Source organism: Aquarana catesbeiana, linkage group LG02 (genome assembly GCF_042186555.1).
Source record: "Aquarana catesbeiana isolate 2022-GZ linkage group LG02, ASM4218655v1, whole genome shotgun sequence".
NCBI classification, from domain to species: Eukaryota; Metazoa; Chordata; class Amphibia; order Anura; family Ranidae; genus Aquarana; species Aquarana catesbeiana.
In genome coordinates, this window is record NC_133325.1 from 764741032 (window position 1) to 764766857 (window position 25826).

A 25826-nucleotide genomic window follows, 5' to 3' on the forward strand; every position below is an offset into this window, starting at 1 on the left:
GTAACAGACCACATGTGTAGTACCATGCCAACTGCGGGTCAGAGCTTAAGATGGTTCTTTACTTGGCTGTAAAGCAGGGGTAGGCAACCTCGGCCCTCCAGCTGTGGTGCAACTATAATACCTTCATTCCTCTGCCTCTAGGAGTCATGTCTGTGATTGTTGGACTTGTAGTTTCAAAACTCCTGGAGGGCCGAGGTTGCCTACCCCTGCTGTAAAGGATAGAAGGGTTTAGTTCTGCTTTGTTATACTATGTGAATATGTATAAAGTTGATGTTTTTATCCTCATTTGGCTGCAAAAGTGGACATCTTCCCCAGTGGTGCACAAACTGCAAAAAGTAAGCGAACGCTTTTCACTGCTCTTCATGGTTTGTCCACAAATAGTCAGTTTTAGGAGGCTAACGTGCAGTCTATGACCTAGCGGATAAGCCTTCCTTTGAAAGATTGAATTATACGGATCTCCTTCACAGCACTGTTCTATAATCATTACTCTGGGGAACTGCACTTTCCTGTCAGTGAACCAGCTTCTTCCTGGGCTTTACTAAAGTAGTGGCGAATCTTCACAAAGTTGGGTGAATAACGTCAGTTATCCAACAGTGAGAAGAAAGTTCTTGTTCACTCTGAATGCCCAGTCGCATAATATTAGTACAGGTCAGTGTAATTCAATCTTTAAAAGGGAGACTTTATAGGCAAGGTTGTCCAGAGTGGGTAATGTGTGGTAATAGTAAATTTAGCAGCCTCAAAAGAGCATTTAACTAAAACTAGAGTGCTGTACAATTGTTTGGGCTAGGTTAACATTTTGTGGCAATGCATGCTTTTTCAGCAATGCATAAAAACCATGCATCCCTTTGTAGATGCACAGTGGTGCCATTAATTCATAATGGCTCATGTATGCATCTTACCATGTGTTTTGGCACACAAATACATTGGTAGCACATTGAAAGAAATGGGCTTCCCTGAATGCAGTGCCTGAAAATGTTCAAAAACATTCTCTGCCACACCTGCAGGTGTGAACAGAGCACTAATCGGAGATCCAAAAAATTGTTGCAATAGATAAATGGCTCTTTATAGTCTTACTCTTGGTCAAAAACTGGAGGTTGCAGTCATGTTCCCAACTTCAGGTGTGACTGTAAAGTTGGCCATTTCTCTTGTCAAAAATAAGTGTTGCAATGCAAAAACACTTTTGCTTCACTCCTTACCTAATTGGTGTTGAGAATCAGAACAATCGGGGTTGGTTTTGGGAGCAGAACAATTGGTGCATTGAGAAAAGGTGTAGAAGGGGCTTCTAGAACTTGCACATCTGTGAGGATGCTGATGCAACCCATTGAAGGTGGCCTTTAGTGTTTGTGAGATGGTGGAATGGTAATAAAAGGAAGCGTGCCTGTATAGCAAAAACCTTTTTAGATATTACAGGGAAGAACTTCATTAGAACCTCTGATTAGCATGGTCTTAAATAGTTCTATTCAGCAGCTACAAAAAAAAACAGCCACTTGCCTGTCCCATGATCATCGGTGTGCTCACCCCAGTCGGTCTCCCCTGCTGTCCTGGGCATCTTTACTATGGGCTTGCGGCTTCACAGCTGGGTGCCTGCTGCACATTGTGAATGCAGTCTTCTGGGATCTGTGTCCCAGAAGACTGCAGGGGTCAAAATCGGGTACCTGCTATACCCACCCCCTGCTCATCAGAAGTGGCAATTGTTTAAGAGGAATAGTGTAATGTAATTTATTTATTTTTTTATATATATATATATATATATATATATATTTTTATATTCCAGATTGCATTAAAAATTACTATATTTTTTTTTTTTTTCTCCCCTTCTAGAAACCCGCTCCTCCAAAGGCTGAACCAAAGCCAAAAAAGGAAAAGGCTGCAGTAAAGGTAAATACAAATACTGATGATGGCTACCCAACTAACATTTTTTTTTTTTTAGTGGTGGAACTCTGTAGCTGCCATATACTGTTCAAAAGCTTTGAAAGGCCTAGGCACAATTCTGTGATCTCTGGTGGGAAGATTGGAGTTGATGGTCTGATCTACAGTTTGGCATATATCATGTGACTACTTAAAAATCTTAGTAAGAGTGGTAATCGCCACTTTGAGCAGTAAACTCATTAATCCCCTCTGCCTGTGGTTAATGGCATTGCAGTGTAACATGGCACATCTGATTGGTCGCCAGGAGCAATGGCTTCATGTCAAAAGGAATCAAATGAAACGATGTATAGGCAAAACTGTCCCAACATAGATGGATGTTGTCAAACAGAAAATGGCATTCTTGGAAAAGATTGAGGGCTAAACTGGCCAATAGGAGATGCCGTTTAACTAGCCAATAGGTTAAATGGTGGGTTTTTTCTTTTTTGGCTGGTTACTTTCAGACCAGTTGATTCTCTGAAACTATGAATAGGGCACAACTAAGGCTGAACACTGTCAAACTGTCCTACAACTATTTGAAAACTGTTAGTTTTTTTTTTTTAAATTTTAATGAAAAAGGTTATTAGGACACATTAGTCTGCAAACCAACTAACATAAGCTATATGTAGCACTTAAAATTGCAAGATATTCTGGTGGTGCTACATAATTTGGAGTAGGAAAATTAATTTTGAGATTGCTGGAATTTATCCAGATCCAACCAGGAAGAGGCAGAACAAATGCCCCAATGATCTGATACAGAAAGGTGAGGTTTTTATCAGACTTCTCTATACCAGTGGTATATCCTTAAAGGAGAAGTTTTGCAGGTAAAAAAAGTGCATTTTTGTTTTGGAAGCCTGTAAAGCATTGCATCAGTGATCAGCAGATCACTGATGCTATGCTGGTCTCCTGCAGATCTGTCAGTGTATCTGCTTGCTTGTACCTCATACGAGAAAGCCGATACATTCTGACAGGAAGAATCAATGAACTACTACAGCGCCGTGGTATTTAATTGAGAACTACAAGTCAACAGCCACTAACAAAGACTGTCAGGACTTGTAGTTTTCCGTTCACAGAACACTGAGTGATGCGGTGGAGCCCCACACAGCCGCGTCTTTTAAATTGTGAGCTAGCTGTCAAAGCAGGCAAGCGGGGTCCGTTCCTTTTCATAACCGGTTACACCCTGAATATGGGTGTAACCTGTTATGAAAGGTGATCTTATCCTTTAACTCTGACTATCTTCATGCTGGATTGATAGCATAAATATCAGGGCATAAAAGGTGCAAAGCTGCTGTTTATAAAAGCAATGAAACCAGATCTTCACTTTAGCCATATGCATCATTGCTGTTTGAATAGAATAACTTATTGCTTCCAATTTGCAATTTCACAAGTGTCCAGTTCCTGTGACTAGTGTACTGCTTATTCTCATTGCATTTTCTGAGCTTCGGAACTGCAGTTCATTTTCCCTTGGTTTTATATAATCTTTTTCTAGTTCAGTATTGAATATTTTTAGCTGCTGTAGAACTTGGGTCCCACCTGTCCTGTAGTCTGCTTACAGGGGTTGATTTACTAAAACTGGAGAGTGCAAAATCTGGTGTAGCTGTCCATGGTAGCCAATCGGTTTCTAACGTCAGCTTGTTCAATTTAAGCTTTGACGATAAACCCAGAAACTGTTTGGCTTCTATGCACAGCTGCACCAGATTTTGCACTCTCCAGTTTTAGTAAATCAACCCAACTGGGACTAGTAGTTGTCCAACACACACGGAATGTAGGCTCAGCTCAAGTGAGAGCAGTCGATGTAGAACGCATGTTTATGTTGTTGCTTTCTTTTCAGGAGAAGTCTGAAGACAAAAAGGTTCCAGCAAAGGGAAAGAAGGGTGCTAAAGGCAAACAGACTGAAGAGGCTAACAAAGATGAGACTAAAGAGGACGTGCCATCTGAAAACGGAGAGACAAAGGACGATGAGGTGGGTTTTCTCTGACGCTGACCTGTTTTAAAGCAAATACCATTACAGAACAAGATCCGCATGTAATTCCTGTCTGTTCTGTACGGTTTACAGACCTAGTGGTGTTTCAGGTTCTGTAAGCCCTGGTTCACACCAGTGCGTTTTTTTTAATCGCGCTACTTCAGTGCAATTTAATTGCGGCTTGCAACTTAATTTTAACAGAAGTCAATGCAAGGCGCAATGAAATGGCAGGAACCTTTTCAACTTGAGTTGCAACAATTCGAACTGTTCCATTGCCACAAATGGGGTGCAACTTGTCATGTGATTTGACAGTTCAAAATTGCATGACAAGTTTCACTGGTGTGAACCAGGGCTAATGGTGTTGGTATAAGTCTATGTATACTGACTTGTAAGGAGTCCTAATTGGTTTGTCACAACACAGCCCAGCATTAGTGTTGACACTGTCAAAGGTGAGCGAGCAATGCTTGAAGTGGTATTCTCACTTATGTCCAAACTGCCATCAACTGATGGTGCCACCCTCTGACTTTTTAGTATAGCAGGAGTAATGAGAGACTGAATTATAAATACTTGGAATGCAAGTTTTCTAGAGTATCGATGACCCTTGGTTGAGCAATAATTCTGAACTAACAACAAACTAAATCTAAAGAATGTTTTGTCTGCAAAATGAGCTTTAGGCAAAAAGGCCCTTTCTTGTAATTGCAACCTTGAGTATGCCTTCACAATCCAATGCCTGCATTGGTTTTAAACTGGTGTTTGGATTACTTCACCTGATATCATTTAGGTTTCAAAATGCCCCTGACTTTTCCTACAGTAAACCCTGCATACATGTAGTTTATTATAAGCCTCTTAATGCTACTACAGCATATATGTGCCCTGCCAGCCCAGTGTGCACTTGCTCAGATAGGGCATGCTGCCACATTTAGAATTGTAATTGAGGTGGCATTTTCTTGACCCCCTAAGTGAAAAGTAACTGCCGGTGCATTGAAAACACTTTGCAGATATGACAAGTGATGGGCAGATTACTGTAGACGGTGTAACTGAATAAGCTTCAGGCACTTTTTTTTTTTTTTTTGAAAACGGTACACTTTAAACAAATCGTTTTCTGTTCCCGTATGAGAAAAATCTGGAGTTCGTCCCTCTTGGATATTCGGAATCGGCTGTCGAAAGTTGTGTATACAATAATTGGATGAAAATTCTTTGGATGAAAATGTTCACCCTATTTTTTTTTTTTCTTAAAGCGGGGTTCCACCCATAAAATGAACTTGTCATTATTCAGCAGCATTAAACCTAAAAAATTATTTGGAAAAAAATTTTCTCACGTTTTGATGTCTGTTGCTAAAGGATGCCTTGGAATCTGCCTGCCTCTCCCTGGTGCCTGATGCAATTTCCCTTGGCGCCCGTGCTCGCTAGTGCTCCTGGGAGATGCTTGTCATTTCCCAAGAGCCCGTGAGTAGTGCCGAGGGCTTTGTTGCCGTCACAACTTTTGACGCCGCCTGCTGTGATGGCAACGTCAAGTGTACAGCACTGTGCCGTACATATGGCGCATGCATGAGAATGGGCAGTGCATGCTGGTTGCTCAGCTGCACCAGAGCCCGGAAGATGGTGCTTGTTGGCTTCACATGCCCATAAGTGCTATGGAAACTGCCAGGAATGAGGAATATAAGATATTCCTCTATGCAATCGAGCGCTGATTCAGCACAGAAATGGGAGTGCTATAAATAAGCATTAGAAACGATATTCATCCTTAAAAAAAAAAATTAACAGTGGGAACTCCGCTTTTAAGTTTGTGTACAGGCCTTAACACTAAAATCTGTAAATCTGCAGGTATCAACTGTCTATCTAGCCCTGTAAAGAAGAATTTAACAGCGGAAGCTCTGCAGAGGATCTGGCCGACAACGGCTGTGAAATGGGAAGTGATGTCACCTATAGTTAGTATGGGGCTTCCGTTATCGGCTGCCTTCTCTGCCCGCCTCCATAGCAACGCTGACAGCTCAGCGTGAGACCGGACCAGCTTCAAAAAAATGTTTAGTGTTGGGTTGGACTTCTACGTTCAGCTTTGACAAACTGGAAGCTGATTGGTTTCTATGCAGAGCTACACCAGATTTTGCACTCCAGTTTTAGTAAATCCTATAGTGACAGTTACCAGGTCTTACAAACTATCCTGGTTGTCTCAGGAAGTGTTCTGTTTCTGTCTTTAATGTAGATTACTTTTTGTAGTGACTTGAAATGTCTGTTTTTGTATTGTTCTAGGCCGCAGGATCCGACAAGGATGAAAAGGAATCGAAGTCTGAATAACCTACATCTTGTTCCAAGTCTTTTATCAGTGGTTCCTGTACCTCCCTTGTACAATTCAGAGGAATATTTTTATCAACTATTTTGTAAATGCAAGTTTTTTAGTAGTTTAATTCTAGAAAACACATTTTTAAAATAGGAGGGAATCCCACCATGTCTTTTTTGTTCCAAATTGTTTTTATTTTTAATACACGCTTGGATGGAAAGCCCATTTTTTTTAAAAAGATGTTATCAAGTGTGAAGTATTTACTGTGGAGCACTTAAAGGTTAATTCCATGGCTGGGTTGTGATGAGATGGTTCAAAGTAATTTCACCTCATTTTGACCTATGCCCCATTGATCTTGCTTGCAGGCCAAGTCAGAAGGCAAGGCCTGGATTTTGGTCTGATTCACAGTTTTCAAAGGGTTTTTTTTTTTTTAAATGTCTTAACAGTTAAATTGTTCTCTGTACCCATATTGTCTTGCGTACAATTTTTACATCTAATAAAAGTCCCCAGGTGATGGATTTCCCTCTGAAAAATTGTGTACTTATCTGTGATGTTACCATTTTTTTTTCCTATTTTATTTTTTTTTTTTTTTTTTTGGGGTAGTGGTATTTTATTTTCAGTATCTGTGTAAAAGTGCTGTGAATCTTTTTGGAAAACTTCGAGTGTGTAGTGAGTGTGATGTACTGGGAAGCTTAAAAAAATAAAAGCGGTTTAAAAATGTCAACCACTTCACTCCCAGGGCGGCTGCATTTGTTTTTTTTTGTTTGGTATCTATCCCATCATCTCATTTTTACGGAGAATGGGTTAAGCTAACAGCATCAGATACTGGTACGAGGGGTGCTTTGTGTTTAAATATTTTTTTTTTTTTTTAAATGCCAACTTGTCCTTTAAACTTCAAGTTGGGAAGCCGCTAGGGTTTGTTTGGTTTCTGACTTTAATTTTGACTACATGTTTTTATTCCTAGATTTCCAATCTACTAGAGTTTAAGGAAAAACAATGTACAGATTGTTCATAGTGTCTGTGTACTGATCACCAAACCAATAAAACCTGGTTGAAAAGTTAAGTAACTTTTTGGGTTGTGAACTCTGATTTCTAAAAAAAAAAAAAAAAAAAAAAATTTTACAGGAGGTAATTGCATACGAGATGTAACATACCAGAACAGTGCTATGTAGATGTGACTGTTTTTGGTTTTGCTTGTTATAAACTGGCTACCCTAAGTGCGCAAATCCCCCCCCCCCCCCCCCCCCCCCTTCCTTGCAAGGGTAAGGCCCCTTAAACATGGGGGGGGGGGGGGGGAATTGGTCCGCAGAGCAGGTGGATGACAGGTCCATGTTGTTGCTGTTCTCTATGGGGCAGTCAGATTGTTTCCATCTGACTGATCCGATCCACTCGACTAATGGGGAACCAATCCCCATCTGTCTGTTTTTGGCGACTCAGATGTGGGTGGATATGGACACATCTACCCACATCCGCTTCCCCATAAAGAACAATAGGTGGTACGATCACATTTGTGAAATGAGCAGGCGGACCCGATTGGTCTGCTGGTGTGAAAGGGGCCTAAAATGCTCATTCCCCTCAGGAATGGGTAATGTTAGAATAACTTTCCTCACTAATTGCTTCAATGCTCTCAGTTGTGGGGTAGCCCTTTGTGTACTGGCATGGCTTAGTCCTGCACAAAAGCACATGTGTGAACCATACCCATTGTAAACAAAGTGTTTCCAAATGTTCTGTAAATTGGATGCGGTGTAAGCCACATCTAATTCACAATAGTGTGAACCCAGCCTTACAGATTCTGAACAAGCAGTACTATAAGGCCCCTTTCACACTGGGGCGGTGGGGGCGTCGGCGGTAAAACAGCGCTATTTTTAGCGCTTTTACCGTCGTTTTTGCAGCTGTGTTCGGCCGCTAGCGGTGCGGTTTTAACCCCCGCTGGCGGCCGAAAAAGGGTTAAAACCGCTCGTACAGCGCGGCTATAGCCACGGTATAGCCACGCTGTCCCATTGATTTCAATGGGCAGGAGCGGTGAACACACCGCTCCAAAGATGCGGCTCGCAGGACTTTTTTTACCGTCCTGCCAGCGCACTGCTTCAGTGTGAAAGCCCTCGGGCTTTCACACTGAACAAACAACGGAGGCTGTTTAGGGACGGTTTGCAGGCGGTATTTTTAGCGCAATAACGCCTGCAAACTGCCCCAGTGTGAAAGGGGCCTAAGTGTTGTAAACAAGTTCTTACATTTTTCTTTCAGCCCCCTAACAGTGGCTGTGAGGCTAGGCGTACATGTTAAGATTTTTCTCATTTAGCCCTGCAGACTGAGCGAGAGAAAGCAGTAGTTTAGCCAATCCACTCTAAAGCCTGGTACACAGGATCAGATTATCTGACAACTAATCAACTTTTTTTTTTTTTTTTTTTTTGTTTACATGCTAGTCTCGTACCATAAGTGAAGTGGTTACTCAACTTACGAAAATTCTTGTACAACAAAATAAAACTTCTGAGGTGATGTTGTGTTGAATTATTTTGTAATGTATTCTTTCTTTTCCGAGCAGTCGGTCTCGCTCTTAAGATTATTTTTGGACGTAAACTGTACAATTTCAATGAAAATCAGACAATGTGTTCACGTACGTAAATTTTTTTTTATAGCGTGCAGCTTCAGTTTTTGTTGTCAGAATCAGCCGTCCAAAGCACTAACAATCAGATAATCGCTGATCGCTCGTCATACCAAATTTATACGTCTGATTTTTCTTTTTGTGTGTACAGGCCTTAAGATCTGTTTGACAGGGGCTTCAGCTTGCAGAAGAGCAGCTCTTTCAGTGAGCTTTTAAAGAGGGAGTAAACTGGCAGGGTTAAAAGAGAAAAATTCTGGCTGCAAAGTAAAGGCATAATGTGCTGCGTAACGTCACAACATGCGCATTTACGGGTGGGTGTTCCTTCAGACCATGTGCGCCAATGACATTGGCTGTATATACAGTAATGCACATTTCTCCTCCACACCCCCCCATGAGCTGAAGGACCCTGGGCACAGTGGAGGTTCCCAGAACGTCAGGGACCATAGTCCTGTTCCTCTTCCTTACCTGACTACTGTCAGTTTCCAGGATGTTGCCGGTCAGAGGTTCTCCTCGGTCTCCCTGGTGAGTTACCCTCTTGTCAGCCGTTGGTCCTTCATGAGGCGATGGCACCTCTCTCCACCCATGGAGAGAGGTTCCAGAGAACCCCCTCCTCCAATTTCAGGGAGCTCCTAGCAGTCAAAGAAGCTCTAAGGTCCTCTCCAACAACTCTATGACGGTGGCCTTCCTGAATCGTCAGGGGGGTACCCAGTCACGCTCTCTGATGAGTCTGGTGCAGGAAATCTTGGAATGGGCAGAACAGAGAGTACCATCAATTTCGGCAGTACATATAAGGGGGATTTTCAATGTAGAAGCAGATTTCCTCAGTCGACAGACCGTTCACCAGGGAGAATGGGAGTTAAATCCCGAGGTATTCTCTCTTGTGTGTCGACAACTGGGCATCCCAGAGATAGACCTTTTCGCCCGCAGGGCGAACAGGAGAGTCAAAAGGTTCTTCCCCCTGTCCAGAGAGCAGGGGTCCGAGGGGTGGACGCATTAGCACAAGAGTGGGATTTCAGCCTGGCTTATGCTTTTCCCCCCTTAGCATTGATCCCAAGAATTATTTAGAAACTCAGTCGGTCCAGGGGCAGTTTGACCCTGAACGCTCCCTGGTGGCCCAAGAGGACCTGGTTTCCCACTCTGGGAAATTGGTTGGTGACCTCCCCAAAGCACCTCCCAGAGCGTCAGGATCTTCTACTTCAGGGTCCACTTTGCCACCCAAACACGGGATTTTTCAAATTGACGGCTTGGCTTTTGAGAGGAAGAGCCTGCGCAGGAAGGGCTGCTCTGAGAAAGTAATAGAGACCCTTTTACTGAGCAGAAAGCCGATTACTAGACGCATTTATGCAAGGGTCTGGGGGGTCTTCTCCTGTTGGTGTGAAATGAGGGGGGCTTTTCAACAGGACATTCCTACGATCCTAGACTTCCTACAGGAGGGGGTGGATCGAGGCAAGGCAACCAAGACCCTTAGGGTCCAGGTGGCAGCACTGTCTAGCTTTTTGGACAGAAGTCTGGCTCTGGATCCATTGGTCAAAAGATTTTTGACGGCTAGAGAGAGGTTGTCCCCGGTTCAAATTACTAAATTTCCACCGTGGGACTTATCTCTAGTCTTAGAGGCCCTAACCAGGGCACCTTTTGAGCCGTTGGCTCAGAGTTCAGTTAAATAGCTTTCTTTTAAGACCGCCTTCCTTCTGGCCATTACAACGGCCAGGAGGGTAGGCGATTTACAGGCTCTATCTATGAAAGAGCCGTTTTTTCATTTGTTGGAGGACAGTCATCCTCAGGTAGGATCCCCTGCACCTTCCCAAAGTGGCCTCATGGTTCCATAGGTCACAGGAAATTGTCCTCCTGTCCTTCTGTGTCAACCCACAGAATGAGAAGGAAAGAGTTTTTTATTCACTAGACGTTAGAAGGTGTCTGCTGCTTTACTTAGAGTAAAGGAGTTCAGAAGATATCATCATCTGTTGGTCAGTTTTTGTAGCACAAAGAGGGGTGAGCAGGCATCAAAAACGACTGCTAGATGGATTAGACAAGCCATTTTCATAGCTTATGAACAAGCAGGTAGAACAGTCCCAGCTAATCTCAAGGCACATTCTACACGGTCTCTGGCAACCTCTTGGGCGGAAAGGGCTGGAGCATCGGTAGATCAGATCTGCAGAGCAGCAACATGGTCAAGTCAGAACACGTTCCTGAGACATTACAGAGTGGAACTACTGTCACCTCAGGATTTGGCTTTCGGCAGAAAGGTCCTGCAGGCTGTTGTCCTGCCCTAAGGTAGGCCTGAGCTACTTGCTCTTCTCTAAGGGTGACGTCCTGGAAGACAACTTGAGAAAATGACCAGTTACACTTACCGGTAACTGTGTTTCTGGGAAGTCTTCCAGGACAGCAGGCCTACTTCCCACCCATTTTGTGTTTAGTTAAACAGTTGAACATTGGAGGTGTTTTCACTCTCGTGCACTGGTGTGGGTCAGTACTTTTTCACAACTGAGGAGCACAGGGAGGGGCGGGGTTTTTAACCTCTATCTTGATTGTGTTTCCTGTCAAGTGGGACTGGTCATCTCTCAGGGTGCCGTCCTGGAAGACTTCCCAGAAACACTGTTACCGGTAAGTGTACCTGGTCATTTTTTTAATTAAAATAAGACAACAGTAAAGTGAGCCCAATTTTTTTTCTATATTGCGAAAGATAATGTTACGCTAAGTAAATTGATACCCAACATGTCATGCTTCAAAATTGCGCCCGCTCGTGGAATGGCGGAATATGTTAGGAATATGTAAATAGTTTAATGACCATAATTGGGACCTTATGATAAAAAAAAAAGTAGGCTGTGCTGTTTACACCCCATTCACACTGGTGCGACTTGTCATGTGACTTTGGCCATCAAAATCGCATTTGACACGTCATACCTCGTCTTTTCCAATGATAGCCATTCATATACTGTATGTGCGACTTAAAGTAGTTCATGCACTACTCTGGTCCTGCTTTACTGCAACTTGAGGGACATACATGTTAACCCTCAAAAGTCATACCTGAATGTTTTACATGCAACAGTGGGTCCGACTTTGCAGAGAGACAAGTCGGCCCCATCCAAAGTTGCACTCCAAAGTTCTACAAGTGTGAACAGAGCCTTATAAATGGTGTTGCAGAAAATGCGCACATATTGGTGGCCTGTGCCCTTTGATCGCCTTTGCTCAAGCTGTCATAAGCACAGATTATGAACAAAATGCGCAGTGCCAATCAAAGTGACCTGTGCCCTGTGAGGCCAATCACAGCAATAAAATGTTAACACTACCTGTGGAGAGCCTTCCCAATGGAGAAAGGACTTATGCCACGTACACACAATCGGAATTTCGGCCCGCAAAAGACCGATGAGAGTTTTTCGTCGGAAAATGCGACCGTGTGTATGCTCCATCGGACTTTTGTTGGCCGAATTCCAGCCAGCAAAAGATTGAGAGCATGTTCTCAATTTTTCGTTCAGAAAAATTTCCTATCCGAAAATGCGATCGTCTGTGGCAATTGCGCCGTGCAAAATTCCTACGCATGCTCAGGAACAATTCGACGCATGCTCGGAAGCATTGAACTTCATTTTCTCGGCTCGTCGTAGTGTTTGTACGTCACCGCGTCCTTGACGGTCGTAAGTTCAGCAAACTTTTGTGTGACCGTGTGTATGCAAGGCAAACTTGAGCAGAATCCCGTCGGAAAAGCCGTCATATCTTTTTCCGACGAGAAGTCCGATCGTGTGTACACGGCATTAGGCTACGATCACTGACTGTATATGAGGGTGTAAATCGCACACATTCCCGCAGCCGCACACAAAATCTGCAGGGGGTCCATTAACTCTTAATGGCAATCCCAAGCACTGAAAAACACGTTGTGATTTCATTGCGGCTGCATTTGAACAAAAAGGTACAGGGACCTTTTCTCTGCAGGCACAGCATCCCATTCAAATGATGATATGTGGCACGCAGAGCCACATATGTGTGAACTAGAGGTAAAGGAAGGGGGGTAGGCAATGGCAGATTTCAAGGTGGTGGATTTTGATTAACTTTATTTTTTTTTTTTTAATCCCTTTCACCCCTTAAGTAAGAAATGTACAGTGCCTTGAAAAAGTATTCATACCCCTTGAAATTTTCCAAATTTTGTCATGTTACAACCAAAAGCCCCTGTGAGTCAATACTTTGTAGAACCCCCTTTCACTGCAATTACAGCTGCAAGTCTTTTTGGGGATGTCTCTACCAGCTTTGCACATCTAGAGAGTGACATTTTTGCCCATACTTCTTTGCAAAATAGCTCAAGCTCTGTCAGATTGGATGGAGAGCGTCTGTGAACAGTAATTTTCAAGTCTTTGCCACAGATTCTCAATTGGATTTAGGTCTGGACTTTGACTGGGCCATTCTAACACATGAATATGCTTTGATCTAAACCATTCCATTGTAGCTCTGGCTGTATGTTTAGGGTTGTTGTCCTGCTGGAAGGTGAACCTCCGCCCCAGTCTCAAGTCTTTTGCAGACTCTTAACAGGTTTTCTTCTAAAGCCGCGTACACACGAGCGGAATGTCCGACCGAAAAAGTCAGACGGAAGCTTTTCATCGTATATACTGATCGTGTGTATGCCTCATCGGACTTTTTTTTTTTTTTTATAATTCTGACAGACCTAGAAATAGAACATGTTCTAAATATTTCTGACGGAACCAATTCCTAGCGGGAAAACCGATTGTCTGTATGCTGTTCCGACGGACCAAAAACAACGCATGCTCTGAAGCAAGTACGAACCGGAAGCTATTGGCTACTGGCTATTGAACTTCCTTTTTTCTAGTCCCGTCGTACGTGCTGTACGTCACCGCGTTTTGAACGGTCGGACTTTGGTTGGACTTTAGTTTGACCGTGTGCAGGCAAGACCGCTTGAATGGAATTCCGTCGGAGTTCCGTCGGAGAAACCTTCGGAGTTTATTCCGATGGCAAAACCGGTCGTGTGTACAAAGCATAAGATTGCCCGATATTTGGCTCCATCCATCTTCCCTTTAAATCTGACCAGTTTCCCTGTCCCTGCTGAAGAAAAGCATCCCCACAACATGATGCTACCACCACCATGTTTCACAGTGGGGATGGTGTGTTCAGGGTGATGTTTGTTTTTCCACCACACATTTTGCTTTTAGACCAAAACGTTCAATTTTTGTCTTATCTGACCAGAGCACCTTCTTCCACATGTTTGCTGTGTCCCTCACATGACTTCTCCCAAACTGCAAATGGCACTTCTTATGGCTTTCTTTTAACAATGGCTTTCTTCTTGCCACTCTTTCATAAAGGTCAGATTTGTGGAGCACACAACTAATAGTTGTCCTGTGGACAGATTCTCCCACCTGAACTGTGGATCTCTGCAGCTCCTCCAGAGTTACCATGGGCCTCTTGGCTGCTTCTCTGATTAATGCTCTCCTTGCCGGGCCTGTCAGTTTAGGTGGACGGCCATGTCTTGGTAGGTTTGCAGTTGTGCCATACTCTTTCTATTTTTGGATGATGGATTGAACAGTGCTCCGTGAGATGTACAAAGCTTGAAATATCTTTTTATAACCTAACCCTGCTTTAAACTTCTCCACAAATTTATCCCTGACCTGTCTGGTGTGTTCCTTGGCCTTCATGATGCTGTTTGTTCAATAAGATCCTCTAACAAACCTCTGAGGGCTTCACGGAACAGCTGCATTTATATTGAGATTAAATTACACACAGGTGGACTCTATTTACTAATTAGGTGACTTCTGAAGGCGATTGGTTCCACTAGATTTTAGTTAGGGGTATCGTAGTAAAGGGGGCTGAATACAAAGGCACGCCACACTTTTCAGATATTTATTTGTAAAAAAAATTAGAAAACCATTTATCATTTTCCTTACACTTCACAATTATCTGCCACTTTGTGTTGGTCTATTACATAAAATCCCAATAAAATACATTTACGTTTTTGGTTGTAACATGAGAAAATGTGTAAAATTTCAAGGGGTGTGAATACTTTTTCAAGGCACTGTATCTCTCTCCTTTATATTGATACTTTCATTTACCTTAACCAGCACATCCTTCATCTCCACCCTCCCGCTGTGTGACCTGTAATGTCTTCACCTCCTCCCACTTTATATGACCTGTATATTAAAGCAGTTTAAACCCAAACATAATATATTGCAGCCATATTAGTAATGTAAGGTCCTTGGTGTCTGCATTTGTTTTATTTTTAATGTGGCTTTTTGTTTCCTTTTTAACCTGTTGATCTTGCCTGTAAGTGTGAGGAAGCCTTGTATTCAGTAGTAAAATATCGTTGCTTCTCCTGAATTGCTTAGAACCATTTAGTCTAGGCTCACACTGAATGCAGCTTTGAAATCGCATGATTTCAAAGCTGCATGTTAGTGCGACTTCAGATGTAACCTGGCTGACATGTGTGCAGCTTCATGCACAGATATCTAAGCAAGTCACATTTTAAATCGCCAAAAGTAGTGCAGGTCTTACTACTTTTTCAAATCGGTGCGGCACCACAAAGTCGGCATTGCACTGATTTGAACAGTTCCATTGCAGACAATGTCAAATCGCATGACAAGTCGCACCGGTGTGAAGGGGACTCAGGCTGACTTGCTTTTGTCCTAGTTGCAGATAAGAAGTCGCCAATACTGCTTCAAAACACGGCACCACATACTGTATATAGCTAATGCTACTACATCGTGAGTCTCCATAACTTAGTAATGGAACTAGTTTGGGCCACCTTGGCCCAAATAAACTCTTTATGTGACAGGAAAGCTGGAACTAGGCTTCGACACTGACCGGTGCAATGACAATTGTCAGTGTTTATGTAAAATCTTTACCTTATGTAAAAGCATTAGCAAGCATTCAGCTTTAATTTGTTGGGTAGTCTATCTATGTCTACTAATACAATGGTCTCCAAACTGCGGTCCTTTGCTTGCTTTTATCCGGCCCTTAAAGCATTAGTCCCACCGCTAACACTAACAATGGGGCACTATTCCTTCCACTGACACCAACAATGGGGCACTATTCCTTCCACTGACACCAACAATAGGGCACTTTTCCTTTCACTGACACCAACAATGGGGCACTTTTCCTCCCACTGACACCAACAATGGGACACTATTCCTCCCACTGACACCAACTGACTAACACCAAAGTTCGGGCATTGTTTACTCCCACTGGACACAGGCCGGCTCCTCTGAAGCACAGTAAACTAGCCCTTTCTTTAGTTTGGAGAACCCCATTGCTCGTACACTACCCTCTCCCCAGACTGACAACCCTGAAGTCCAGAGGTGTCTCCATTACTCCTTCATTCAGAATGAAGACACACACAAAAAACAGGAAGTGTTACATTCAAGATCACTGGGTGAAAATAAAGGGGAAGAACCCCTAAAAAATAAAACAAATGCAGCGCCACATTTAAGGGCTGGTACGCTGCATTTTTGGATATGATACAGCTTGTATTTAGTGCACCATTACAAAGCTCCATGTTTCAACCCCTTAATACCAGCATGTTTCTTGATTTCCCTAAAAACTTGGGCAAAATTAGATAACTTCGGGGTGTTTGCCTTCCAAAAAAGGCATCATTTTGGGGGTGTCTCTGTGCTGTTCCTGCCTTTGTTTGCTATGTTTTATAATACAAAGTTAAAAAATGTTGATCTTTTTGTTTTTAACTTGTAAAAAAAAAAAATTCAACTCAGTGCTTATTAAATTACCACCAAAAGAAAGCTCTGTCTTAAAAAGGTGGTATAAAATTCCTTTGAGTATAGTGTTGCTTAACCGCTTACTGACCGTATAACTTACATAGATGGCGGCAAGGCGGCTCGGCTATGCCAGATCGTACGTGATCTGACACTTCGGGGTAGGGGGTACACCGCTGGCACGCAATGGATTAGCGCTGGCACCCAGTGATCGTAAGAAATCAACACAGGACAGAGCCCTGCCTTTGTAAACAAGGCAGAGCCCTGTCCTGTCAGCGGGGAAGTAATGGATTTTCTTTCCCCGCAAAACAGTTTACAATCACTTTAAGACTGGGCCCTGAGCAGCTCTTTCTTTCCTTCCAGACCTAGTGCATCAATTACCCAAATCAGTAACAGCCTCTATAGTAATCAATTCCTTTTTAGGTTGGCCAAGCTAATGGCTGTGTTTGCTGAGGGTGCACACTTTGGCTACTGGATGAGTATCTGCGTTCCGGGGTAAAAGAATAGCAACTGGATGGTAAAAATGCCTTGTGACTGACAGTGCCAGGACAAGGTAATCTAAAGCCCAAGGTGAACATGCCAAACTGTGCCCCCCCCAAATTCAGAGAAGCCTTTGTATTTTGTGAATGAGTTAAAGTGGATGTAAACCCAATGTCATCCTTTATAAACTACTGCCATAGTGGTTATCCATAAGGATATACATGCCTCCTGCATGTATCTTTACCTGTCAAATGTCTCCCCTCTGTCTGTTATGAGACCCGAAAATCTGCAGATTCTGTGGGTGGGTCTGTTGTCTGGAGCTCGGTGGGTGGAGTCATGATGTCAGTAGACTCCCCGCCCACCTCTACACTCCCCTTGTCAATATGCATTTTCTCCTGTGTATTTCCTACACTGAACTTCTGCTATGATCTCTAACATCCAGTGAAAAGACAGGAAAGTAACCACATGACTTCAGCATGCCAAATCATGCTGAGGGGTGGAACAGCCAATCCTTGCATAGCTGCTGAAGAAAGGAGTGGGGGTGGGAATTAAAAAATAATGCATGTCTTAGGCTAGTGCACCAGATGTAAATCACCTGTCACTCACAGCAAGGGGGAGGATTTGACAAAGTTTTTCTCTGTTTGTCAAGTTATATCTCCCTGAACAATAAAAGAGGATTGCTCAGAGCTGGATTAACTCTTTGTGGCAAGACTGGGCTCAAATGATAGTTAATCCTATACTCTACATTATGACATCAAATAAAAATAAAAAAATTTCCGGTTTACATCCACTTTAACATAATACAAAGGCTTCTATGATTGGGCAGGAGGAGGGGAGGGGCAGGCATAGCAGCTGCACTAACTCTAATGTTAAAGATGCTTAGACCTGAAGCATCAGTGTCGGGCTCCCAGAAATACAGTGATAGCTGTCTTCCAGCAGTGCAATAAAACTGTCAGATGTAAATAATAGAGAGAAGCTGAGGAGAAGTCATGCACCTCCTTGGACTTAGTGTGCCTTCATTTTTTACAAAGGAGCTGAATTCCTGAAATTCAACTTTAAGGAAAGCTGACTGGCTGGCGTAAATTACTGTATAACACATCACTACTGGTTGTGCTGTAGCTTAAACCAAGACTTAAAATGAAGTATCACTACATTCCCAGGTGATAGCTGTGGTGGCATAAAAAATAAAATTCTTTGTAGAGTGCAGTGAACATATAAAATTCCTATGATTTTTCAACCCAAATAAAAGTCAGCAGGAGCCCCTCCTTTAGCTGACATGTCGTCCTTTCTTCTCTGTCAGTATGTCGTTGCCACCTCAGCCCTTTAAAACCGAACACATATTAATTACACAGGTTCTGTGGCTGATTAAGGTGGTAATTAAACTCACTTGGTGCCTTATCTGCGATAAATTAGCCTCAGAACCTGAGTAATTCATATGTGTTCGGGTTTAAAGGGATGAGGTGGCAACTCTAGCATGTCGGCTCATTCCCGTTGAAGGAAGGGCTCCAGGAGGAGAGTTTGAATTATAGAAGAGCAGATGCGGTTCCTTAAGGACGTCATCCTGAAAATCTGCCTCCAGGGAGTGAAGCTGTACGACACTGAAGGAGGGGATTGTAACATCAAAGCTGTAGTGAAATGCTTTAAGACAGATCTGTATAACTGTGTTGGATTCATTCTAGAAACCCAAAAAGCTGAAGGACAGCACCCGGGAGCTGTACACCAAATATGTACAGAAGAGCAACAGACAACATCCGCCAGTGGCCATCGTACATCAGGGGTTTTATGGCTTAACATCAAGGAGGGGACGGCAAAAATAATTGAGACAAAAAAAATGGAGATCAAACGACTGCGAAATTCATTCCAATCACAGGTCGCACAGTGAGGATCTGACCTCCATCGGTGGGGGGGGGGCAGATTACCATTACTGACAGCCTCATGAGACCAATCACACATTCCCTGATTTTATTGTAATTAAACATTGCATTTAGTTCCCCACCTCTCTAGACCCCGTCTCTTTTCTCTTCCCAACCCCTCTCTTAACCTCTTCTCCTTTTTGGTTTTCTACACATTTTTCCCTTATTTGCCACTTCTGATCCTTTATATGCTGAATTATCTTTTTGTATGACTGCTCCTTAATAGACACAGTACAGCATTGTCATACATGTTAAATTATCTTTCTGTGTGACTCTGCTGGTCTATGTTTTGCAAGTATGAGATTAGCTATCCCCCTTTTTCTTTTTCTGTATACCATATCTTGAACAAAGAATTTGCAGACAAAAAAAAAAAGTCAGCAGGAGACAACATATTGTTAAATATGTTGGGAGGAAGGGGTTAAAAAGGTAAGCTCCTGAGTATTAATTCATCTTACAACTGTTGAGACGGATTATATGTTATTTTTGGATTATACGTTATTTTTGGATACTCATCAATGGACACTGATTTCTCTTAAGTGCTTTAAAAGCTGCATTTCAAATTAATTAATTAAAAATTCTATCAAAGGAAGCATCAAGGTTTTCATAGTTACACAGATTAAAAATTAAATAAAAAGCGAAACACGTAGGGTGTTTTGCTTTTTATTTATTTGTTTATTTTTAATCACCATCATTTCTACTGAAGGTCCATCTCACACTGGCAATCAGGATCACTTTATTATTAAAGTACTCTTCGCTGGTTCTCATCCTACCTATCCAACCACACCTTTAGCTTTACTTACAATTCCACTTCCTCCTCTCCTCTTCATTTCTCTGTCGGGGTCCCCCAAGGTTCTGTTCTTGGACCTCTCCTATTCACCATCTACACCTCCTCCCTTGGTCAGCTGATCGCCTCCCATGACTTCCAATACCATCTCTACGCCAGCAACACCCAAATTTATCTCTCTACCGCTCACCTCACTTCTTCAGTCTCCCCACGCATCATTTACTAACAGACATATTAGTCTGGATGTCACACCACTTCCTCAAACTCAATCTATCCAAAACAGCTCATAATTTTTCCTCCCCCATATGCCCCTTGCCCTGACTTCTCTGTCAAGGTCGATGGCACAGCTATCAGCCCGTCCCTGCATGCCAAGGTTCTAGGTGTAATCCTGGATTCTGAACTATCCTTTCAGCCCCACGTCCAATCACTGTCCAAATCTTGCTGCTTCAACCTTCGCAACCTCTCCAAAATATGCCCCTTTCTAACCAATGACACCACAAAGCTCCTAATTCACTCCCTGCATCTCTGCAACTCCCTTCTCATTGGCTTACCTTTACATAGGCTATTCCCCTCTTCAATACATTATGAATGCTGCTGCCAGGCTCATCCACCTTACCAACTGCTTACTGTCTGCTACTCCCCTCTGCTAATCCCTCCATTGGCTCCTGATCACCCAACGAATGAAATTCAAAATACTAACAATAACTTACAAAGCCATCCACAACTCAGCCCCCATCTACATTACTAACCTGGTCTCTAAATACAAACTTAATCAATCATTCTCTTCCTTCCTCCAAAGTCCTCCTGCTCTCTAGCTCCCTCGTCACCTCCTGCCATGCTCGCCTCCAGGACTTTTCCTGAGCTTCTCCCATCCTATGGGACTCCCTACCCCAGTTTGTCCGATTATCTCCTACTCTGCTTTTGGACGATCCCTGAAAATGTTCAGAGAAGCCTATTCTGCCCACCTAACAACTGTACTTTTATTTTCTCCATTAGCTCATCCCCCGCAGTTATTACCCTTTGTGTATCACTTGACCCTCCCTCCTAGATTGTAAACTCTAACTAGCAGGGCCTTCTGATTCCTCCTGTATTGAATTGTATTGTAACTGTACTGTCTGCCCTCATGTTGCATATCGCTGTGCAAACTGTTGGCACTATATAAATCCTATATAATAATAATAATATTGCATTCACTGGATTGCATCATTTCCTTGCCAGCAATATGAGGAAGGCATTGTGCCATCATTGACAAAATGCTGCACAATGGAAGTAGCCAAGGAGAGAGCTGGCAAGGGAGCAATAAGGTGTCCTGCACAGTGGTCCTGTCATGGTTGCATATTTACCAACATTTTCCTCCGGTGGACCACACATGATATGCCCACCTTCTGGGCAGTCATATCCGGATCACGCCCACTCTGTTGGAGGTCCTGCCCAAATCCCAGCCCCACCTTATTGCCACAGTCCCTTTAGCTATTGCCTTTTTTTTTAGTTACTGTGTATGCTCAGTAACTCAAATAAGGGTGATCAGGGCCGCTGATAAGACAGTACAACTGGTCCTGTTGTACTGGGCCCAGGCCTCATCAGCTAAACTTTTTTTGATAGCAGCAAACAAAAACTCTTGCACACAAGTGTGTTGATCAGGTGATCTTTAGTTCAAAATGGATAATGTCTCACGCCTTGCTGCCCTCCAGGATAGGGGTATCCTAGCAGTCAGAACAGGAAGAAAAAAAAGAGGGCGCACCAGCCTTGTGCATTATCCTTTGATAAGTTTATTAAAATAATTAATTAAAAACTACTCACAAGCATGTGAAAGAAAACCGCAATGTGAAAGCCTTTGACTGGTGGCAATCGGTCGCCAGGTGATGAAGATGAGGACCACTGCTGGCTGACGCATTTCGAAGGGATACCTTCTTCCTCAGAGCCTGCCGGCTTTTTGTTTATTTCTGCCTGCAAGGAATAATTGGATTTTATTAGACCACACCCTCACTTCTACTTGCTTACTATGGCTTAACTCCTTGCGCGGAGCAAATATGCTGCCTCTCAGCGACCGGGCCTTGACGCTGAGTGGCAGCATATTTGCGTGCTATATCGCCAGTAGAGCTGTGACGAGAGCATGCACCATGCGCACTCCTGGCACAGTTGCCGGCGGCTAACTTAAAGCTCACGTTAGCAGGTTGTGATTGGACGGTCATGTGACCGTAAGCCCGGCCCTGCCTCACAGCATACTAAACTCTTTAAAGGGCACTGGCTCTAAGGGGCTAAATCACATTTCCTCCCGGGCCCCATCGGGTCAACCGAGGGGCCAAAGGAGGTAGGAGCAGAGGAGGGACTTTTTTTTCATTTGGGGAGGGGGGGGGATAGGCGGGGAAATTCAGTGCCGCTGTTCCACTGCACCCTGGGGGGGGGGTGGTGGTGTTGGTGGGGTTGGGGAAGCCGCTTCAGGAAGGCTGTACAGGGCCCCATGATTTTTAACACCAGCCCTGAAGGTGTTGCTGTGATCCTGGGACACAGCCAAGGACACAACATCATTGGGACAGAGGACAGAGATGGGCAAATCTGGGATAGTTGGCACTATAGAGTAATGCACATATTCGCCAGCAAACCATGGATCATCTGTGAATTGTATATATATCCTAGGCAAAATGATTGGAAATCATCTAGAAAACCCATAAATCCTGTGCACTATAGAGTAGTCAGCAGTGACAGGATTGCTAGTCTGACATGACCCTAAGGATTCATTCGCAAAGAGACATCATACCTTTTTTTCAGCATGGGCAAAATGCACTAAAAAGAGAAAATCTGTTGTTTTCAATAAGACCGATTCACACCAATGAGTTGTGTTTCAGGGGTTTGGAAATGAAGTACTGCATGTTGTATTTTGGGTGTTTTGACCTGCATTTTGCTATTTAAATCTATGTAATCCTTTGAACAATGCATCATGCCTAAAAAAAAAAAAACATACCGACACACATCAATGCAACACATACAAAGGAATGCATTATAGTGTGAACGTGCCTGATTCAACAGAAGGCAAACCAAAATAACATTTCCATTATTTGCTTTCAAGGGAAAGTATTGTGTAATTTCAGTAAGCACTTTTTATTGTTATTTTTGCAGTGATTGAGATGTGACTTTCACATTTTTACTGTAGGTTCTATATTGTTATTGCAGAGATTTATGGATTCGACGCTAGAGGCAAGGTAGATTAGTCACTATACTAACTCTGCCCAACAACTGCCGAGATAAGTCAGCCACACTGGGAAAATATTGCATTGGTCTACTCATAGTTGACTTAGTTCATTTAGTAAAGGAGCAGATTGTTCTTTTAAAGAACTGATTTTAAAGGGGAATTCCACTTTTGTAAATATATATATCTATCTATATAGATAGATATATCTATCTATATAGATAGATAGATAGATATCTATCTTACAAAATTGCCATACCAATGATTATGTAATTTAATGTTATACAAAAGAATTACCTTTCCATTTCAATCTGAAGCCGCTATAATTTTCTAAAACTGTAAAAAAAAAAATTCAATGCAATATAGCAATCTGGAGCTGTTCTTCGGAAATGTAACTTATTGCTTGTGTGGTTGGCACACTGATTTTTTTTCAGACATCTGCAGTAATGTACATGTAACATTTTGGGTATCTCCTGCAAATTTTGGTGAGTTAGTACCACTTTAACCAGTTGCCGACCACCCCATAGCAGATTTACTGTTACAGGGTGGCCGCGCTGTGCAGGATCACGTATATATATGTGATCCTGCATCCCCATTTATCGAGCTTGCATTCACGCCGCCGGAGGCTCCCGATCAGCACCCGGCGATCGCTCATTACACAGGCAGAGCAGCAGGTAGCCTATGTAAACAAGGCAGATTGCCGTTCTGTCAGTATGGAAGGCATTGATCCTGTTTTCCTGCAAAGCAGGAACATGGATTAGTGCCTTCCGTTAGTAAAAGCACCTCCCCCACAGAAGTAAACCACTTTTGATCGCCCCTGATGTTAATCCCTTCCCAGCCAGTGTCGTTAGTACAGTGAAAGTGGTAATTTTTAGCACTGATCACTGTATTAGTGTCACTGATTCCCAAAAAAGTGTCAAAAATGTCTGTTAGGTGTCCGATTTGTCCGCCGCAATATCGCAGTCCTGCTAAAGGTCACTGATTGCCGCCGTTACAGGTAAAAAATAAATAAAAATTCCATATATATATCCCATAGTTTGCAGGCACTATAACTTTTGCACAAACCAATCAATATACGCTTATTGGGATTTTTTTTATACCAGAAATATGTAGCAGAATACATATTGGCCTAAACTGATGAACAAATTAGATTTTTTTTCCTTTTTTTTTATTGGATATGTTTTATGGGTGGCACAGTGGTGTAGTGGATAGCACTTTCGCCTAGCAGTAAGAAGGGTCGCTGGTTCGAATCTCAACCTCGACACTACCTGCCTGGAGTTTGCATGTCCTCCCTGTGCCTGCGTGGGTTTCCTCCGGGTACTCCGGTTTCCTCCCACACTCCAAAGACATGCTGGTAGGTTAATTGGATCCTGTCTAAATTGTCCCTAGTATATGAATGTGAGTTAGGGACCTTAGATTGTAAGCTCCTTGAGGGTAGGGACTGATGTGAATGTACAATGTATATGTAAAGCGCTGCATAAATTGACGGCGCTATATAAGTACCTGAAATAAATAAATTAAATAAATAAATATAGCAGAAAGTAAAAAAATATTTTATTTATTTATTTTTTTAAATTGTCAGTCATTTTTTTGTTTATAGCGCAAAAAATAAAAACTGCAGAGGTTATCAAATACCACCAAAAGAAAGCTCTATTTGTGGGGAAAAAGAACATAAATTTTATTTGGGTATAGCACCACATGACCAGGTATCGCAAAAAAATGGCCTGGTCAGTAAGTGGGGCAAATCTTCCGGAGGTGAAGTGGGTAAAAATACAGCTGTTTCTTTTCTCAGATGAGTGTAAAGCCCTTTTTGGATTCTGTACTCAATAATAGACTCCAACCCCCCCCCATCGAATTAACCCCTTTCCCTTGCCAACCCCCCTCCCCCTTTTCTTTTTATGTCCTGTCAACCTTACTCCCCCCTCCACCCTCCTCTTCCACCCCCCCTCCCCCTTCCCCCCTTCAACCTGTCCTCCCTCCCATCTCTCAGCCCTGCACTTCTTCTATATCTGCCACTCCACCTTACATAAAAAGAAGACCTTCTGAATCCTTCGCATTCATACCATTCATTATGCCCTGGCCTGGTCTAGCTAGCGCTATTGTTATTGAATATTACTGTTTGATCACCTTTGCACCTTGCAGTTTATGCACTTATAGATGTATCTTTCTGTTGACTATAGAATGATGCTGTATCACTATGCATATGTATGCCTTCCTTCCATTTTGCTTTACTGCGAATGCTGGATACTTTAAAGAATTTGTAAAAAAAAATAAAATACAGTTATTTTGTTCTTGACACATTCAGGTGATGAAATGTTTACCAGCCAAACGTGTGACGAAAAAAAGTAGATTTTTAACCACTTCAATACCAAGGGCGTCATATGACGTCCTGGGCTTTGAGCGGGTATATCTGAATGATGCCTGTAGTTACAGACATCATTCAGATATTGCCGGTTTCAGCCGGCGAATCTCTACACCATAGGAACGATCATAGCGGCCGTTCCGCCGCTTGATCGTTCCTATGGGAGGCGAGAGGGGACGTCCCCCCCCTCCCGCCGCCCTCCGGTGCTTGCTCCGACTCACCGTTACGATCGGTGAGGCGGAGAGTGGATCCGCCGGCGCCGGATGTAGATCATAGAGATTTCTGGTGGACCAGATGGTCCCCGGAATCTCTATGATCGTCGGAGGCCGGGCGCGATGTTATGACGTCACGCCCGGCCTCTCCATTCAAAAAAACGGCGCCTCTTCGGCTGGGAAGCGGTGATCGTTTTATTTTTTTTTTTAATTTTAGGCTTCCCAGCCTAGTGGTGAGATATGGGGTCTTATTGACCCCATATCTCACTATTAAGAGCACCTGATATGTCATATTGCTATTACAAGGTATGTTTACATTCCTTGTAATAGGAATAAAAGTGATCAAATTTTTTTTTTTTTCAAAAAAGTGTCAAAATAAAAAAAATAAAATATAATTAACAATAAAAAAAAAAAAAATGTTTAAAGTGCCGCTGTCCCCGTGTGCT

At 42.9% G+C, this 25826-nt stretch overlaps 1 protein-coding gene across 2 annotated transcripts in view; it reads left to right on the forward strand.

The window, feature by feature from the left end:
• The window catches only part of HMGN1 (high mobility group nucleosome binding domain 1), a gene marked incomplete in the record, with an annotated part of 10231 nt that extends 3018 nt beyond the window's left edge, over nt 1-7213 (forward strand). Inside the window, 4 exon segments of one of the 2 annotated variants that reach the window (XM_073617244.1) lie at nt 300-335; nt 1822-1878; nt 3737-3868; nt 6119-7213. In XM_073617244.1, the coding sequence (XP_073473345.1) occupies nt 300-335; nt 1822-1878; nt 3737-3868; nt 6119-6163 (270 nt within the window). 2 annotated transcript variants of the gene reach the window in all.
• Nucleotides 7214-25826: the final 18613 nt, after the last annotated feature.